The following is a 19,629-nucleotide window of genomic DNA, read 5'->3' as shown; positions in this document are numbered from 1 at the left end:
ATCGATACAAAAGTATAATTATCATAACAATTAAATAGGCACAACAAAAAAAATATCTAATGATCCTATTCACGTTTGAATTAGGGAAATATATTATATTAATACCTTTTTAGTGATTAGAGCGTGCTGATAACGTGTTATGAATATAAGTAAATAGAGACAGTAATAGAGAGAAGGAGAAGAAGAGAGAAATATTCTTATTCACTAGTGTGTATCAATGTTACAAATGAGCTCTATTTATAGGGAAATAGAGTAGCTTATGAACTAAGCCCAAAACCTAGTAGTATGGCCCACTAACACATTTGCTATTTGGACATCCAATATTAATATTTATAACAAAATTAAAATTGAAAACCCTAAAATAACAACAAATCTCAGAAATCAAAAGAACAAAATGCTGTCGCTTTGCTCTTGTATGAGATAGAAGTTGTAGTCGCAGTGATCTGAACGCAGGCGGAGTTGGGCGCCGTAGGAAACAAGGCCGCCGTGAGAAAGCTATCCATCCAGGTTTTCCTTTCTTCTTCTTTTTTCCTTCCTTTCTCCATGTACGATCCTGTAGCGCGCGCGAGAATACGATTCCACCGCGTTTAATTCATATCTACTTTTACAGTATGTGCTTTTGAGAATGTATCGTATTGTTCAATGCTAGATTTTTCATATTCGTAACTGCTAACATGCATTGCACAACATTTCTCATGTCTGATTGGTTGATTAGGTTCAGCAACTATAGGGGTTAACATTATTCGTGAGGGTTAAGTGTGAATTACATTATGTTCTGGCAATTTCAAGATTTAGGGCTTGTTTGGATGAATAGCTTATTTGCACCTTATAGCACAAGCACTTATGTATAAGTTTGCATACGCTCTTTTTATAGCAAAAGATAAAATAATGTTAAATTGTTTTTGTACATGCTGTAAGCTGTTTTTATAAGCCATATTTGAGTGCTTATGAAAATTGTCATAAGCTGTTTTCAGAAATTCTCCCAAATAGCACACAAAACTTATGTCAGTTGATAAGCTCAAATAAGTCAATCCAAACAGGCCCTTAATCATATGATTATCCTATGTGTAAGCAAACTAAACTAGCATAAGGGATTTCAAACAAACCTGGCTTATTTAAGCTTATCTACTGGCATAAGTTCAAGGGATAAGTTAATATCTTATGATTCAGGGAAACAAATGTTAAAAACTATGTTTAGGGGATTTCAATCCAAACAGTCACACAAAACTTAGTTGAGCTTGTTACAGTTTAGTTTATCACTTCAAAAGAATCTATTCAGAAGTTAGTTTTAAGCTACCAATTTTTAATTGGATCTAAAGGCTCCTTTGCTTTGCTTTGCTTCAACCACTCCAAAGAATAAACAATCAATTTAGTCTCTAATCTAGCATTTTCTTTTCCAATTTAATCCTCAAACTAAATAAATATAATAAGTATTCCCTAAAGTAAATGAAATCTGTCAATTTAGTGCTTAAATTATATGAAAAACCGTCAATTTATTCCATAACATCTTAATAACAAAGACTAAATTGATAGATTTATATACTTTAGAGACTGCTACTTGTTGCATTTATATAATTCAGCGACTAAATTGGAGAGAGAGTGATAGTTTAGGGACTAAATTGTTGGTTTATTCTTAAAAGAAATGTTATTTGTTTTCATTTCCTATTCTGTTTTCGGTGTTTCCTATACAATCCCTGAAAACAGAAAACAGATTGAAAACAAGGTGGAAGTTTCGTAATTAAATGGACAGTACAGGAAAAGGAAAATGAAAACATTTTCTCAAAGTAAACGGAAGTTTCCGAGTTTATCACATATTGTCTCATTTTACTATTATAATAATGTCAAAATTAGAACGAGAAAATTAACAGATAAAAAACAACGGTTAGTGTTTTAAGTGATCTCAAACAAAATTGTAGGCAAAGTATACACATTTTAGAGCTAGTTCAAGGGATAACCTATTGAAAAGAGGTGTTATAGGCGGTGACACGGTTAGGTGCATTGGTGGTTGCCAAGTGGTAGAATCGGCGAGACATTTGTTCTTTGAATGTCCTATTTTTTTGGAGTGTGGAGAGGACTATTATGGTGATGGACAGGGATTTGTGCCGTTATGCACTCCGTTCAACAGGAACATTTCTATCAATTTGCTGGTTTTTTGTGAGGTAGGGTGGGACAGGGCACACCAACAAAGATTTGTGTTAATGTGGTATGCGTGTGTTTGGTCGATATGGAAAGCGAGGAGTAGGAGGGTATTTTAAAATAAAAATTGTAAGGTGGAAAACTTAGTGTAAGACGCCAAGATGCTGATGTGGAATTAGCTGAACTTTAAAACAGAAAGATTCCAATGTGCCTTCTCCCAGTGGGAGCCAAATCCAAGTGCATGTGTTGGTATGGCTTGATTTATATAGATTAGTGGAGTTTGTAAGGTTATTGAATGCCAGAAGGTTAATTCCATGGAGGATGTGTGTGCTGATTACAGCTAGACAGGTTTGAAGTATAATTGATGCAGCGAGTGTAAGTATTAGGTGCAGAACTGGGTTGTTTACTGTCTGCAGAAGGTGGGTTGTTGCTGGATATGTTACTTGAAAACCTGCAATGGGTCTGCAACTCCACTTCCAAATTAAGCTCTCCAAGCACATAAGGCGCCAATTGTTTGGGTGGGGGTGGGTTGTATTAAGCTGAACTGCTTTTAGTGAATACTTGTTTATACAATTGAACGAGGCCTTGCTTTTGATCATTCAGTGTGCTGTTTCTGATGTTATAATAATTGCAGACGTAGTATGCTGCTTTTGCTTTTGTCCATAGTTGAGGCTCTTGTTGTGTTGTGTTTGTGCTGGGTTAACTGGTTTTAATGAAGTCTTGGATTCCCAAAGATAATGATTGTTGTGAAGAGTGCTATCATAAATTAGAAAAATGGGAGATGTTAATGATTATGAGGGAGTATGCTCAGGCTTGGAAAGGCTGGAGCAGAAATTATAGTGAGAAATTGTGCTCTTTCATGTGAGGGTGAGTTGTCTTGCAAGTTGGTTGGGACAAGAATTTCATAAAGCATATGTTTGCGGTGTTATATAGGATGAAATACGGGTGGACCACTTACTGAATTAGTGGTGAATTGATGGTGTGATGAAGTAAGGGAGTAAGCATCATGGGTACTGGTGCTTCTTTTAATCTGCAGGAGAGGTGGTTTTGGCTATGATTGATTTTTTATGGTTTTCCTAGTCTTGCTAAATGTCTGGTTTTCTGCAATTTTAATTGTTTTGTAATATGTTACTTGGCTCTCTTTGGTTAAATGTACTGTTGCACTTCTTGTGCCTTGTTTTATTGATTTTGCTTTTCCAGAAATACAATTTTAGAGCTAGTTCAATTTTATGTTGATTTAAGTATTATGCTTCAACTCAGCCAGTAAGACCTAGTTTCTACTTTACCAAACACCTCTTTTAAGTACTTTGTGAGGAATGAAAGAAACTTATGGACCTGAAGTGGTTGGTCGCTCTGCAAAATGGCTTCCCCTTTCCAGGTGGCTCTGTTAAAATAGTGGCAAGATTTTGTTACTTTCCATTATAGATTCTTTCAGCATGTGAAATAGAAGTTAATGGCTATCCACTTTCCATTTTCTCCTCTTTACTCGGGAACTTAATGGGGGAATTAGTTACTAATTTACAGAATGTAACATAAATATGCACCTTTTATTTAAAACAGAGTCTAGAATCCAGATAAGGTTTGAAAGAAGAAAGAATCAAACACAGCCAATGGCTTGTTCCCGTATAAAAATGAGGAAAGAGGATGATTCTCTTGATGATTCTGGTTTCAATGGTCAAGTAAAGATCTGCCACACAAAGATTTAGTTTTAGCTTTTATTTCCATTGCAAGACCTTTCAACTTACATGACCTGTAGCATACGTGTCTGAGGAATACAAAATACTAAACTAAAATTATTAACTACAACATCTTTGACACTATTCACCTGAAATCTAATTGCAAGAAAACAACTCCCAAAATGTTTTGCCCGACTTTTGCTATTAGCCCTAGTCATCAAAGAGTACTTGGGCCTTACAGGCACTTGAACACTTAATTGTCATAAATCTGACATAAAATGCTATTCATAAATAAACAAAAAGCCACCAGAATTAATTGTAATATCTTGAAAATATAAATATAACAAACCCCTATTTAAATTATAATATTTTCTACTGTCTAGTACCAATCCTTTTCCAGCATTAGTACTTATTTCTGGTAAATTGTGCAGGAGCTAGCATATTGATATCTTTCTAGCATTATGGGTGAGTTTACAATTCAAATTAGCAATGACCTTGTTAATAAGCTTGTTGATGATCCTGTGGTGAAGAAGAAACCCAGAAGGGTTAAACGTAAGGTGGCAAGAGAGATTGAAAAGCCCCAACCTAATGTAGCTGAAGAAGCTGAGATTGCACCTGCTCCAGTGTGGCCAGTGCAGCCTGCTCTGTATGTACCTGCAACATTGCCTGCACACCCTTCCCAGTCCGAGTTAGAAGGCATTCGATCTGTGCTTCAGGAAAGTGAGAAGGTTTTGGAAAGATTGCAGAAGCAAGAGAAGCAAATGTTGCAAGAAGTAACCCAAAAGGCAAAGGACCTCCATGAGAAAGAGTATAAGGTTCCAGACCCAAAGCCTGAGCGTTGCACGGCTGAGAGGCTTGCTTCGTTAACATGTTACAAGGAACATATCAAGGACCCTTTGAAGTGTGCTGGTTTTGTTAACAATTTTGCAGATTGCTTGCGTAGGCTTGGTCCTTTAGGTGGCAAATAAGTTATACTGAGAAGTCGTTTATAAGGAAATTCATATGAACGAAATGCAAATAAACCTGTAAACTACATACTGACTAACATTTTGTTGTTGCCCTTTTTTGTGTAACATTTCGTTCTTTACATTAAACTGTTTTCTAAGTTTAGTGCAAGTGACATTGTCTGTTTGGGATTTGGTGTTGTCCACCCACTTGCTAGTTATTTTCTCCATGCCATGTTATGAAGGAAATTCATTTATGTTCCTCAAATAGAGATATTACAAAATACGTTCATTTGCAGATTTTTATCTTGTTTTATCTGTTTGAGGCGACAGAAGAATGTTAGGCTGGATTTGGAGAAGATTTTAGTGCTCCGGTTCACAAATAAATTTTATTTCCCGGTTCACTGACGCTATTTTTGTCTACATGGAAGAGAGTTTCCATCCTCCTCCTAATTCCTCCATTATCATCACTTCCTTTTCTCCAGAGCTTTTGCAATATCAAAATCATGCTGCCTCATGTGGTTAGGTCTCCATGGCTTGATGTTTCGATCAATTCTCTTTTTGCTGCGTTATCACAGTTATCCAACTATCTCACAGTTGTTTTTGACACACTCAATTTTGAAAACAAATTTGCTCATGCGTACATTTCTGGAAGGAAAAAAACCATACTTGTGATCGAAAGTACGCATCACAATGACAGTAATTTTGTCATTTGTTTAACATTGAGTAATTTTGGCCTCAATTTTTTGTGTTCGTATCACCCTTGCTATCTTGAAACCTATGAAGTCCGGATACGGTTACGTGGATACGCTAAATTTTTTTAATTTAGGATACGATACGACTAAGATACGTCAACAAAATTTTTAAACTAAAACTCAAGGCGTTCTTCCCTGTCGTTTGATTGTGTGTCAGTTGATTTTGGGATACGATACGATCTGATACTTAAATTTAGGGATACAATGCGATCCGGGCTTCAGAGCTTGAAACGAACTGGTATGCATACCTATTAGCTAACAAAAGGCGTTCTTCCCGATCGTTTGATTGTGTGTTAGTTGATTTTGTTTTCTCTACTTTGAACCTTTTATTAGTCGATTATCTAAAAGGTGTTAATTTGCCTCGTACTATTTCATAATTAAATCTCATTTTTACCAAAAATAAATAACAAATCACATAATTTTCAATGCCGATTGAATAATCTGCAACTTGAAGTCGTGTCTAAGCTCTTAGAGATGTTTTACTCCTTGGCTTTTTGAAACCCATTTTGAACTATAGATTTTTTAATGTCATCAAGTTTTTTAGAGACTTGATACTGATACATGATTTTATGTATCTCCATATTAATTCTTTGTCTAATGAAATATGTTGTCATTACTACTAGAGCCTAAAGTGTTCATTTCCCATGAACGGAAGTAGTATCAAAATGGGACATCCGCCACCCATCTCATGTAGCACTAGTACCCCTTGTATATTTATACTGTATATAAAGAAAATAGTTTATTTCGGCTCTTTTTGACTGCCTTTTTCTCCTTTCAAAATTACCCTTAATTTTTAATGCAAATAACACATAACAAATAGATAAGAGTGTATTTAAATATTAAAACAAAATGTAACAAATTTTGTATGTCTGATTTTTTTCTTATAATTTAAAAAAGATAATTAAAGAGAGTGGATTCAAATATCAAAAAAATGTAACAAACACACTTTTTTTTGCCACACAAAATATATCGTGTGACAAACACGATATGAGTATATGTTCAGATTTTTTTTCTTTATCCTTAAAAAAGTGTGACAAACTAGATCAAATATATGTCACTATAAATATAATAAAAAAAAATGATCGTTATTTTTTTTTATTTTATGTACAAACAAACCAAAATATGCCGAGTTGATAAATAATTTCATTATATGCTTTGACACTAATTTGTAGATAAATCGATCTACAAATCATTTCTATTAATATTTAAAAATTTAAGAATTGTAATCAAAATTATACAAACAAACATAATAAAATATACATGCACGTTAGCACGGTAAAAAGAGCGGACAAACAAGTAAGATAGTGTCTGTTTTCCGCTAATCTATATATAATGTTGATAAGATTCTTTAAAAAAAAAGAGTAAATTACACTCCCCTCCTCTGAGAAATACTTAAATTACAGTACCTTCCCCTCTTATGTAAAATATACACTCCTCTCCCCTCTTAAGTAAAACAAGTTAGAAAAAAATACACTCCCCTCCCTCGAGAGAAGCTTGAATTACATTCCCCACTCGTCTAATGTTTATAATCTACACTTCATTCCCTTAATATTTTTTATTTTTATTTTTAATAGTATAACAATGAAAATTTAACGCACACATGACGATGAAAAAGAGTGCGGATATATTTTATTATAATAAAAAATTCGAATCATATTTTTCTCTATATTTGATATACAATGTCATTAACATATAATTTCAAAAATTATTATAAAATATGATACAATCAAAATTAATTAATTTTTAAAATTACCAAACCAATAAGTTATGGCTAATAAAAAAAATATTTTATATTCTAAATCAGTAATTTAATAATAAAATAATCAATGTTTTTTTGATTGATAATGAAATTAGAAAGAAATGAATTATTTTTCTTGAATGATGGAACAAAATTTATATTATTTTTCTTGGAGACGTCGTTTATTTGCTTGGGAGGAGGAAGGTGTGAGGGAGTGTGTCAATCTGTTAAATAACATTGTTTTGCAGGATAATATTCAGGATCAGTGGCGGTGGTTACTCGATCCTATTCATGGCTATACGGTTAAGGGGTCTTACTGTTTCTTAACTAATATGGCGGTTCAGGTAACTAGTGGCGCAGGTCTTGATGTGTGGCATAAACTTGTTCCTTCCAAGGTGTCTTTGTTTGCTTGGCGCCTTCTTCAAGATAGAGTTGCTACTCGAGCAAATTTGGTGCGACGTCAAGTGTTACAAGCTGCTGACATTTTATGTGTTGGGGGGTGCGGCTCCCCTGAGACGGTGGATCATCTTTTCATTAAGTGTACTTCCTTTGGGAGGGTTTGGTATCTTGTGTGTCATTGGCTTGGTATCCCTTGTGTTTTTCAGGGTTCGGTAAAACAACATTTTCTTCAGTTTAGTAAGTTGGCAGGTATGCCGCGTGCTTCTCACGATTATATGAAGATTATTTCGTTGGCTTGTGTTTGGGCAATTTGGAAGGAGAGAAATAACTGTGTCTTCAAAAATTTGGTTAGCGATCCTCTTAGCTTTGTTGAAAGAGTGAAGCTCTTTTCTTTCCTTTGGCTTTCGTCCAATGTTGCTAGTTTTCCGTTTGGTTTTCATGACTGGTGGCGATATCCACTATTTTGTATGGGTATCATGTAATTTCTTTTTTTACAACTTTTTGGGTTCTCTTGAATTGGCATCGTTGTTAGGTGCTTGTTGTTTGTAACAGACATTGGGTGTTTCATCACTTTAGCATACCTTGTGCGGGGTAAATCACCTTTCTTTTGAGCAATATATTCCATTTTAATTTGTTAAAAAAAAAATTGTAGCTATCATAAAAATATTTATTTATAATGTTGATAAGAGTTCACAGCCGAAAAACTATTTTTTGAAGCAACCGAAGCACTTGATAATAGTACAAAAAATAGCCACATTATGATTATGAAGACTAGTAAGGCAAAGGGGATAAATCCACTGGTTTTTACGTGGCCAAAGATAAAAAAATTCTAAAAGAGCCATTTGGGCATTGAAAGCAAACAACATAAACAAAACCCTTCTTGAGTAACTCCGTATTTGTCTTGTTGCTGACAAGTTTAATTTATATATACGGTTGATTCCATTTAAAGATGTCGTAAGTTTAATTTATATATACGGTTGATTCCGTTTAAAGTTGTCGTTTCATTCTAGTGCCAATTCTTACTTGATCACAAATATAAAAGTTTTAGGCATACACATTAGTGAAAAAAATAAAAGAAAAAGGAATTAAACAAAGTATATTTTCTAAATAAGTAAACAATATATAATTTGATGTGTGTGCCTAAATCTTATTTAGGCTTGTGCCCAAGTAAGTGCTGCTCTCATTCTAGAGGAAGTCTCATAGGTCACGGCTTTTATTTGGTTACATTATTTAGAGAAATTATATTGACAACATTTGTTATAATTTTTTTTTTCTTCATATTTCCGTTATGTTTTTATTTTTTTCTCTCTCTATTGCTTTGATTTTTGTGCAAATACCTCATTTTTTTTGTAAAACTTTAATTATCTCAAAAATTATCATATAAGTAGATGTTCAAATAACACAATTCTATTATTTAAGCGCACATATACATATTTTAAAAGATACCTTACATACACTATCAAATGGAAATAAGATTTACATTATTAATTTAAAACTTTATATACCCTAAATGTAAACAAGTTTTTTTTGTTCATAAAATAATGTAAAAAGTTTACATATATATCAAATAATATATTGCTACTACATAAATTAATAAAAAAGTTTAATTACGATACACTGATCCTATAAATTTATTTTACATATGTATTTTTTTTGTCAGGTAGTCTGGTGGCTAGAATTCACTTTATAAGGTGAATAATTAAGTGGGGTGTCCGGGGTTCGAACCCCGGCCCTGCATACCAACTGACCTATGCTCATGGGACATTAATATTTACATATGTATTAATAAAGTAGTATCACATTTTATTGAAAAACACTAATTTTTTTATAAAAAGTTATATATTTAATATAAAAGACTCAAGTTCAATATTAACTTACCAATTTAATTTTCTTAACATGTGAAAATTTGTACGATAGATAAACCCATTAATGAATATACCAATTTATGTAGTATTCTTTTTTTGGTTACATTTTTTTTTTTTGTCAAGTAGTCTAGTGGCTAAAGCTCACACAATTTAATTGTGGAGAAGTGGGGTGTCCGGAGTTCGAACCCCGGCCCCTACATATAATATGCAATATCCCTACCAACTAAGCTAAGCTCACAGGGAATTTATGTAGTATTCTAGTAGTGGTAGTATTCTTACAACAAAATCATTTAAGTATTGATTAAATTGTTGACGAACAAACCAAACCCATTTGTACCAAACAAAAACAAAAAAAACCAAACCCGTTTACCATGGTCATTAATTTTTTCTAAGGAATACTCGTTAATGGATGTTGCAACAATTGTTGTGTCTGAAATTTTCTATAAATGGCTGTTACCGTATAATATATTCCCTCACTCTCGTCCGCCCTCCATGCAAAATATTCATATGTGTGTGCACATTTGTCGTTTTTGCATTATTCTCATTCCAATATTGCTGGCCGTTCCCTTAATATATATCTTCAACACGAATTCTCAAACACATAACACAAAATAAAGCAATAACGCCATCATGATTCCACTCACATTTTCTTTGTTCAAAAACATGAAAGATTGGTACAACTGTGACACCACAACACTACTCATACCACTCTTAACCATTTCCACAATCATTTGGTATATGTATCTCTACTTCTTCAAATCAAAACCCCAAAACAACTTACCACCAGGCCCGTCGGGCCTTCCTATTATCGGTAACCTTCTATCACTCGAGCCAGAGCTTCACACTTACTTCACCGGCCTAGCCCAAGCCCACGGCCCAATTTTCAAGCTCAGGCTTGGTAGCAAACTTGGCATCGTGTTAACTTCACCTTCCATGGCTCGTGAAGTTCTAAAAGACTACGACACCATTTTCGCCAACCGTGATCCCCCTGCCGCCGGAAAAGCAGCTACATATGGTGGCTCAGATATATCATGGAGCCCGTACGGACCACAGTGGCGGATGCTGAGGAAAGTTTGTGTGGTGAAGATGCTTAGCAATAAAAGTCTTGATTCAGTCTACGAACTCCGCCGTGGTGAGGTTCGGAAAATGGTAGAGTATATTCACAACTGTGCCGGATCAACGGTGAGTGTTGGGGAGCAAGTGTTTTTGACGGTGTTGAACGTGATTACTAATATGATGTGGGGTGCGGCGATGGAGGACGGTGAGAGGGAGAGCTTAGGAGCGGAATTTAGGAAGACAGCAGCAGAGATGGTGCAGCTCATAGGGAAGCCGAACTTGTCAGATTTTTTTCCTGCGCTGGCTCGGTTTGATTTGCAGGGTATTGTGAAAGATATGAATCTTTTGGTGCCTCGTTTTGATGGAATATTTGAAAAGATGATTGGTGAACGAATGGTGAAGGATGTAGAAGGAAAGGAGAGTGAAAGTAAGGATTTTTTGCAGTTTTTGTTGAATTTGAAGGAGGAAGGTGATTCCAAGACACCATTCACAAGCACCCACGTGAAGGCTCTTCTCCTGGTATGCTACCTTTGTTACACATTTATGTTTAGCGTCTTCTCACTTTTTTTTGCGGTATATGGTTTGTTTAACTCTGATTCAAATTAAAATTTATTTGAGAATGCTAACATGTGCCCTAAGGCGTGCGTTGAAGAACTTAATACCATTGAGTTTGTATGAACAGGACATGGTACTTGGTGGATCAGACACATCCTCCAATACCGTTGAATTTGCAATGGCAGAAATGATGAACAAACCAGGAGTAATGAGGAAGGTTCAAGAGGAATTGGAAGCAGTGGTTGGGAAAGATAACTTAGTAGAAGAGTCTCATATTCACAAGCTACCCTACTTGCAAGCAGTAATGAAAGAAACCCTTCGTTTGCACCCATCACTTCCACTTCTAATGCCTCATTGCCCAAGTGAAACCACCAACGTAGGAGGCTACACAATTCCAAAGGGGTCTTGTGTGTTTGTGAACGTTTGGGCTATTCATAGAGACCCTTCCATTTGGGAGAAACCGCTAGAATTTGATCCGACAAGGTTCTTGGATGGTAAATGGGATTATAAAGGGAATGACTTCAATTATTTCCCCTTTGGTTCTGGAAGAAGGATATGTGCTGGAATAGCAATGGCTGAGAGGAATGTTTTGTACTTTATAGCCACCCTTATGCACTCGTTTGATTGGACAATACCTCAAGGAGAAAAGTTGGATGTATTAGAGAAATATGGTATCATTCTCAAAAAGAAGACACCTTTGCTTGCCATACCTACACCACGACTGTCCAATCCAGATCTTTATAAATAGATTTGGATACTATATTCACTATTCATATTACCATATAGGGTAATTGATAGGGAGGGAAAGTGTCGTGTGTATTCTATGATTGTTGATGCTTGAAAATTGTTCAAAACTTCAATGTTGTTAAGAATAGCAATTCAACGAGCTTCTACTTACGGAGAGCACCATTGATCATTGCTAGAGTTTTTAACAATTTTCAAGTATTTGTCTAACATACACCATATGAGACACTTCTCTACCCTAGAAACCACCTATCATATGAATATTGATCAAGGGAATCTAGATTCAGCGCTCAATGCTAGTATAATCTCTTGCGCTTTATGTATCAAGTATTTGTCTGAGCATATTCATTCTCTTTCAAATGTTTTCAATAAAAATATGTACTCCAGTTGTGTATAATGCTTTGAATTTGAGATAATCTAAATAGCTTAAAGTCTGCAAAAACATTATTACATCAACATATAAAATCAAAATGAATACTTGTATTTAGATGTGGGCTACTTGAAGTTTAGTCTCAATAATTTATTTAGCTACACTAAATAAAAATGGAAGAGAAATTTGTTTTCATTTGTCTGAAAAGTTTGAAGATGAGCCAATTATAACTGGTACTTTTCATGTTGACATGCTTCTTTTCGATACATACAGTGTATTCTTCTGTCTTAAAATTTAAGCACATATTTACCTTTTAAAATTCATAAATATTACTCATTTGAAATGGCCATGTGTATTGTTAGCAGTGTTGCGGGAAAGAGGTTCATACCAAGGTGTTGAGTGACGTAATGGTTATACTTCTTGTTAAGTTGTTATAACTAGGAGTGTGCATGGTTCATAAATCAAACCAAACCATATTCAATTTATGGTTTGGTTTCTTAACCTGTTTCAGAAAAAACCAATTTTTTTTACGAAATAGTTCAAGTTTGTTTTGGGTCCGGTTCAGAACTGGTTTGCATTAAAAAAAAAAGCGGTTTATTCATTTTACCAGTTTCTCAAACAGTTTTCATGGCTTCCCTTCTTAGCTTCTTGAAGTTTATCTTGCCTTGTCTAAGGTAGTTTTAAGGATGTTAGTTCTAGGTCATTTTGATGATGTTTCATTAGTAATTTGAGTAAATGATCACTTTAGTCTCTGACTCCGCACCTCACTGTCACATAGGTCTCTGACTCATGATTAAATACAAATTAGTCCCTAATAATGTGCACTTCCTTTATCAGTTTAGTCCCAGACGTTAAAAACTTCTATTAACTGATGAGGTGGCATGCAGGAGGTGTCACATGGACTAAAGTGAAAGTAGAAAATGGTCACTTTAGTCCCTGAACTAAAAATTCATATCTTCAAATTGAGTCTCAAATCCCTAAATCCTGAATTAAATCCCCAAATCCCTAAATCTCAAATCCGTAAATCTCATATGATTCACTCTTTTGTTCAAAATCAACTTCTTTTTTTGAATTCTAATGTTCATAAGAAATGACTATATTTTACTCCTCAATTTCAAAAAGTATAATTTTTCCCACATTCTATAGTGTAACTGCAGTAAAGTTGATAAGTATGTTTCTGCATGCATGTTTGACAAATGTGTTTTAGTATAAAGTAAGTTATAGTTGAAGCTATTTTCGATTATGTTTAGTTAAACCAAAATTGGAGGCATTTGACATGAGAAATACTATTAATTATAATAGTCCAAGTCATATAAACTAAATTCTTTTAATTAGTATCGCACAAGATTTTGAGTTTACTATGTTCCATACCACAAGGTGAACTCCAAAAAGAATTTTTTTTTTATTAATTGATAATGAAAATATGACAACAACAATCTATCACATCCTCCCAAAAAAATCTATCACTATTGGTCCAAACAGATATAACGACACTTTATTACTGTAAATACAAACCCTTTATTAACGATTTGCTTCTTTTTTTCATAGCTAAAAAATATGTAATTAGTACATTTTATATGCGTTATAGTTATCATGAAGCTTTATTGTTTATTAGTTAAATTTACTATTCGCTTTTTAAAAAAAAAAATCTTTATATATGACTACCTCATAAAAATAATGATAGCTTCGCCGCCGATCACATTTGTGTGTAATGATACATGATGTGTGTATCAAATGTATCGACATTTGTGGTCATCTATTTGTGGGTTCTGCTGCATCCGTGCAACTGCTGCTGGCTTCCTTTTTCTGGACCAGTTGGTTTGTTCTTTGATTGGAGGTGGTTTTTAAGGGGTTTTTGTTTGAGCCGGTGTTTTAGCGGCAACCGATTGTTCCTTTTATTTGTTTTTTTCTCCACCCGAGCTTATTAGTACGTCTTGCACGGGCTTGTTGGAAAATAAAATTTAGCCGATTCAAAAAACAAAACAAAAAAGTGGTCAAATGTATCATTTTTTTTACAATAATGTTCTGACACCGATAAATTAATAGAAAATATAAACACATGTATTTTTGTATTCATGATGTATTTTTGTGTTCTGACATCAGAATAATTGTACACATTTTCCTTCATTCTCGTCCACCCTTCATGCAAAATATCCATACTGTTTTCCTTTTGTTTATTTCCATTCCATTGTTGGCCGCTCCTTAATATCTTCAACACTGTTTCCTATCTAACTTCCTAATCACAACACAAAATAGGCAAATAACACCATCATGATTCCACTCACAATTTCTTTGTTCGAAAACACGAACATGAAAGATTGGTACAAAGGTGACACCACAACACTCCTCATCACACTCTTAACAATTTCCACAATCCTTTGGTACTTATATATCTTCTTCTTCAAATCAAAGTCCCAGAACCTACCCCAAGGGCCGCCGGGCCTTCCTATCTTCGGTAACCTCCTATCTCTCGATCCCGAACTCCACACTTACTTCGCCTGGCTAGCCCAAGCCCACGGCCCAATTTTCAAGCTCAGGCTTGGTAGCAAATACAGGGGTGGGAAAATTACAAAGCCAAATGTGATTGGGCTTAACCTCAGCCCATTTTGCATAGGCATGAGCAGCCCAATTCCCATTTCTACTAACCCAACCTATAGAGACATGCTGGAGACTTTTTATCTTATCCACACGGAATCTACCAACGTTTCCCCAGTAACCTCGAGGGAGGGCTTGCTTGTTTATACCATCTACAACTTTCTTCGCGTCGGATTCAATCAACACGTTGGTCCATCCAAACTCTTCGATCAACTCTATAGCAAGCTTTATGCCCAAAACTTCCGCCATGCAAGGGTCAGAAGATGCCTCCACCGTATTTTAAGTAGTGATATTGATACAAGTTTTTAATCTAAAAAAACATACCTACAAAAACTTCATGTTGTGTGACATTTTTTTGTTACTATGATATTGGTATGAAGTTTTCATCGCCATTTAGCGGTCCTTTGAAAAAACTATGGATTATATAAGGTAGATTCTCCTCTTTCGATCGATTTTTTTAATACGTATGAGTCGGAAATCGAACCTTTAATCACATGTATATCGAGTATTTAAGCACTCTCACACAAATACAAAAAGGTAGAAAAAAAATAACCTTTTTTTCATTTTGCTAAAATATTTAAATGGCTAATATTTTTATGTGAATATGTCTAAGTAATTTATATTTGTGGTTCTGTCCAACTAAGCATTATCCTTAATTTGCACTATTAGAAGTTTAGGAACAAAAATGGCACGATTATGATATTTAAAGGACTTTGTTGTGCAATTAAAACATTATTGGCTATAATTGTACAATCATACTCCCTCTGTCCTTAAATGCATGTCTCTTGACAAAAATAGTGAATTCGGAAAATATGTTTTTGTATTAATTTTGTAAGCTTATCTTTTAGGCGGGAGAATTAGTTAACGTGTAAATGAATAATGATATATTGGTAAGAAATAATTAATTTATTTTAAAATTTTAAATATAGATAAAGAATAAACTCAAAAGAGTTTATATGTAAGGAAAGTTAATATTCACAATTAACTTTAAGACTAAAATTGAGTAATCACAACAAAGAAAAGAAGAAATAACACATATGTTTATATTTACAATTGAACTTATTTTATAGAGTAAATAGTCAATTACTTCCCTTGAAATCGTAACATTTGTAAGAAAACTCCCCCTCAAATTTTTTAAACTTCAAAAAATCCCTTGAAATTGTCAAACGTTTCAAATATCCCCCTTCGTTAGTTTTCTCTGTTTAATATGCTGACGTGGCTGTTAACTGCTAACGTGACATTGTCAAGTGATCAGAAAAGTGATGGCACGTCATAGGGGGTAATTGACTATTTTATTTTTATTTTTTTAAATCTGATTTTTTTTCAACGGTACTAAATACCCCCTTAAATTTTCGAAACTTCAAATACCCCTCTCAAATTTATTGCTTACGTGCAAATACCCCCGCAAGTTAAAAACTTATGCATAAACATCCCCCTTAAATTAAAATTTAAAATTTATGTGCAAATTGCACCTTGAATCATATTTATGTTTATGCACGTGAGTTTGAGGAAATCAAAGCTATGGCAAGGTCATATTTAAAGCCTTTAGTATTTGGTTTTTCTTCTTTTAGATTGGACATGTTAAGGAATCAAATGCAGTGGAACGAAACATGCTTGTGATAACTACACTTGTTTTAGATTGAATCGGTATGTTTCAATGTTTTGTGTGTATCATCATATTACAAAATGTTGATAATGTGATGTTGTTGCAGATAAATAGACACTTCTTAGTTAAAGCTAGGGACATATTTCTTTAGAGAGTTAAACTTGACATTTTTGTTTATACCAATTTTATGTACCGGTTCAATGATGTCACTTCAATTAACTGCTTTTGTTCTTCATATGCATGTTTCAGTGTATTCATTGTGGTCAAAACTAACTAGGATTAAGCTTTGCATGAACATTGTTGGCTCTAGATGGAAGATATTAGTATAACTGATAAAGTATTAGAAAGTAAGCTAGGGAATATCACGCTTTAGAGAATTTAACTTTGACATTTTTGTTTTCAAATGTCCTACTAATTTTCTGCACTAGTTCAATGATATCACTTCGATTCATCGATTTGGTTCTTCCTTATGCATTTATCGTTGTTCGCATTATGTACATACAGTTTATGCTTTGGGTTTTGATATTTAGTAGTAGTCACTAGTCATTAGAAGAGGATGCCTAATATTTCGTGTTTGTGATTTTTTTCGTGATGGACAAATGGGTTGTTATTTAGTAGTAGTCTTTGTGATTTAGGGTGTAATTTGCATAAGTTTTAAAGTTGAGAGGCATATTTGCTACATAAGTTTTAAATTTGAGGGGGAATTTGCACGTAAGTGTTAAATTTGAAGGGGGTATTTGAAGTTTCGAAAATTTCAAGGAGTATTCTGTACTGTTAAAAAAAATTCAGATTTTAAAAATATATATATATAGTCAATTACCCCCTATGACGTGTCATCACTTTTCTGACCACGTGTCAGTGCCACATTGACATTTAACAACCACGTTAGCATGTTAATCAAAGGAAACTAACAGAGGGGGTATTTGACAGACGTTTGAAAATTTCAGGGGAGTTTTTAACAAACGTTGCAATTTCAGATGTGTAATTGACTATTTACTCCATGTTTATATGAACAGGACATGGTAGTGGGTGGATCAGACACATCCTCCAACACAATTGAGTTTGTAATAGCATAAATGATGGACAACCAGAAGTAATGAGGAAGGTTCAAGAGGAACTGGAAATCGTGGTTGGGAAAGATAACTTAGTAGAAGAGTCTCATATTCAAAAGCTACCCTACTTGCAAGCAGTAATGAAAGAAACCCTTCGTTTGCACCCAACACTTCCACTTTTAGTCCCTCACTGCCCAAGTGAAACCACCAACATTGGAGGCTACACAATTCCAGAGGGATCTCGTGTCTTTATCAACGTTTGATCATATAAGGTTCTTGGATGGTAAATGGGATTATAGTGGGAATGACTTCAACTATTTCCCTTTTGGCTCTGGAAGAAGGATTTGTGCCGGAATAGCAATGTCTGAGAGGACGGTTTTGTACTTTGTAGCCACCCTTGTGCACTTGTTTGATTGGACAGTTCCTCAAGGAGAAAATATGGATGTATCAGAGAAATTTGGTATCGTTCTAAAAAAGAAGACGCCTTTGCTTGCCATACCCACAACACGACTGTCTAATCCAGATCTTTATAATTGATACACTGATCAAGGGAATAACAATTCACTCAATGCTAGTATGATCTCTCTTGCAATTTATGTACCAAGTATTTCTCTAAGCATATTCACTCTTTTCAATAAAAGTATGTATTACAGTTGTGTATGCATTGAATTTGAGATAATAAAAAACATTATTACATTAGCAAATAAAATCGGAATGAAAACTTACATTAAGATGTGGTTTACTTTAGGTTTAGTCTTAAATAATTTATTTAGCTACACTGTATAAAAAATAAGAAAAATGGAAGAGAATTTTGTTTTCATTTGTCGAAAAAATTTGAAGATGAACCAAATATAACCAAGAAAGTAGTCAAGTGGGAATACATTTGTCTTCTGTATAAGCAGTACTTGTGATGCTGAAATGTTTCTTCTCGATACATATAGTATATTCTTCTGTCTAAAATTTCCAGAGACGAAAATTAGGCACATTCTTTTCGATTTACCACTTAAAATCCATAATAAATATGAGTACTCAATCTAACTTATAAAACATTATATCCCCTTCACTTGCTATGAGGAAACCGGAAACATTGATTGCTTTCAAAGGATTGTACCTTTGTTTCCTCTTTAGTAATCACCTTAATCGTGTATCTTAACTTGATCCAACATTGATTCCTAGTATTTTCAAGCCAGATCAGCTTTTTATGTCTATTGGAATGACAATCCCAATGAGATAATTGTTTTTTGAAATGGCAGAGTGTATTGTTGGTATTCTGCTGGGAAAGAGGTTCAAACCATAACTTCTTTGTCACTCTTCTTAATTCTTTTGTTTAAGTCATCCTTGTATCCTTTATCTCAAAAAGATGAGAAAGGTAAAAAACCGAGTGTACTTAAGATTTTTGGTACTATGTGTTAATTAAGACCAGGTTAATATAGCTCATGTAATTTGGGTAAGGTTATAGCACCTATAAAATAAAAAACACATATTTCACTATTGTAATTTTGGATTCTTCATATTTTAATCTTTTAGATGAGTTATTTTTGGACAACACTCAAATTAAAGGGGTTATTTGAGAAATATTTTTTCAACAAGGTAATGTTCATGCTTTACAATGATCAACCAAACGTTATATACTTATATATGTTCTCACAAATAATCATTGTAAAACATTTATGTAAAGTTGTATGTATTCGATATTCTTGATGTGAGTGTACAATTCATGCAAAAGTTTATAAAGTATTTGAAGTTGTTCTTGAATATTGTAACTTTATTGACATCTATCTCTCTTCTGGGTTTCCCTCCTATCATTTCCTTTACACTTGTGGTATTCTTTCCTTTTTCTTTAATTTTTCCCTATGCTTCTTGCTTAGTTTATCATTTCTTTCTCAACGGTGATTATTTGTGAGATAGAATTTGATGAGAGGGGGTTGGGAAACCTCCCCCGAGTGCTTTTTTATATTACAAAATGTGTTATTCTCCAATTAAGAGTTTTGATGGTACAATAAAGTCGATCATAAGGATGTCTTTGGCTTTATGAGTGTCACTAGTGGTTCGGATTATAGTGATTCATCTAGTAGGGATGAGAGTGATATTGTCATTTCCTCTCTACTCTCTCATTTCTCCCTATGAAATGTGAAAGA

At 34.1% G+C, this 19,629-nt stretch overlaps 2 protein-coding genes across 2 annotated transcripts; both read left to right on the top strand.

The window, feature by feature from the left end:
* The first annotated feature begins 354 nt into the window (after window positions 1-354).
* Window positions 355-5,054, top strand: LOC25493628 (uncharacterized). The gene is made up of 2 exons (XM_013602194.3): window positions 355-507; window positions 4,244-5,054. Exon 2 carries the CDS (start codon window positions 4,274-4,276, stop codon window positions 4,778-4,780), a length of 507 nt encoding a protein of 168 aa, XP_013457648.1. The 5' UTR covers window positions 355-507; window positions 4,244-4,273; the 3' UTR covers window positions 4,781-5,054.
* A 5,107-nt stretch (window positions 5,055-10,161) lies between these two features.
* Window positions 10,162-12,243, top strand: LOC25493627 (flavonoid 3'-monooxygenase CYP75B137). The gene is made up of 2 exons (XM_013602193.3): window positions 10,162-11,088; window positions 11,252-12,243. The coding sequence occupies exons 1-2, from the start codon at window positions 10,177-10,179 to the stop codon at window positions 11,870-11,872; spliced, it is 1,533 nt and encodes a 510-aa protein (XP_013457647.3). The 5' UTR covers window positions 10,162-10,176; the 3' UTR covers window positions 11,873-12,243.
* The last annotated feature ends 7,386 nt before the right edge of the window (window positions 12,244-19,629 follow it).

The sequence above is a fragment of the Medicago truncatula genome, chromosome 4 (genome assembly GCF_003473485.1).
Source record: "Medicago truncatula cultivar Jemalong A17 chromosome 4, MtrunA17r5.0-ANR, whole genome shotgun sequence".
Classification (NCBI taxonomy): Eukaryota; Viridiplantae; Streptophyta; class Magnoliopsida; order Fabales; family Fabaceae; genus Medicago; species Medicago truncatula.
The sequence above is the reverse complement of the archived record's forward strand: the minus strand, read 5'-3'. Positions and strand labels throughout refer to the sequence as shown.

Bases quoted from the DNA above. Each gene is read 5' to 3' on its own strand.
- LOC25493628 (XM_013602194.3), top strand. From the start codon at position 4,274: ATGGGTGAGTTTACAATTCAAATTAGCAATGACCTTGTTAATAAGCTT.
- LOC25493627 (XM_013602193.3), top strand. From the start codon at position 10,177: ATGAAAGATTGGTACAACTGTGACACCACAACACTACTCATACCACTC. The intron at 11,089-11,251 runs GTATGCTACCTT...TTGTATGAACAG, and splicing joins ACGTGAAGGCTCTTCTCCTG to GACATGGTACTTGGTGGATC.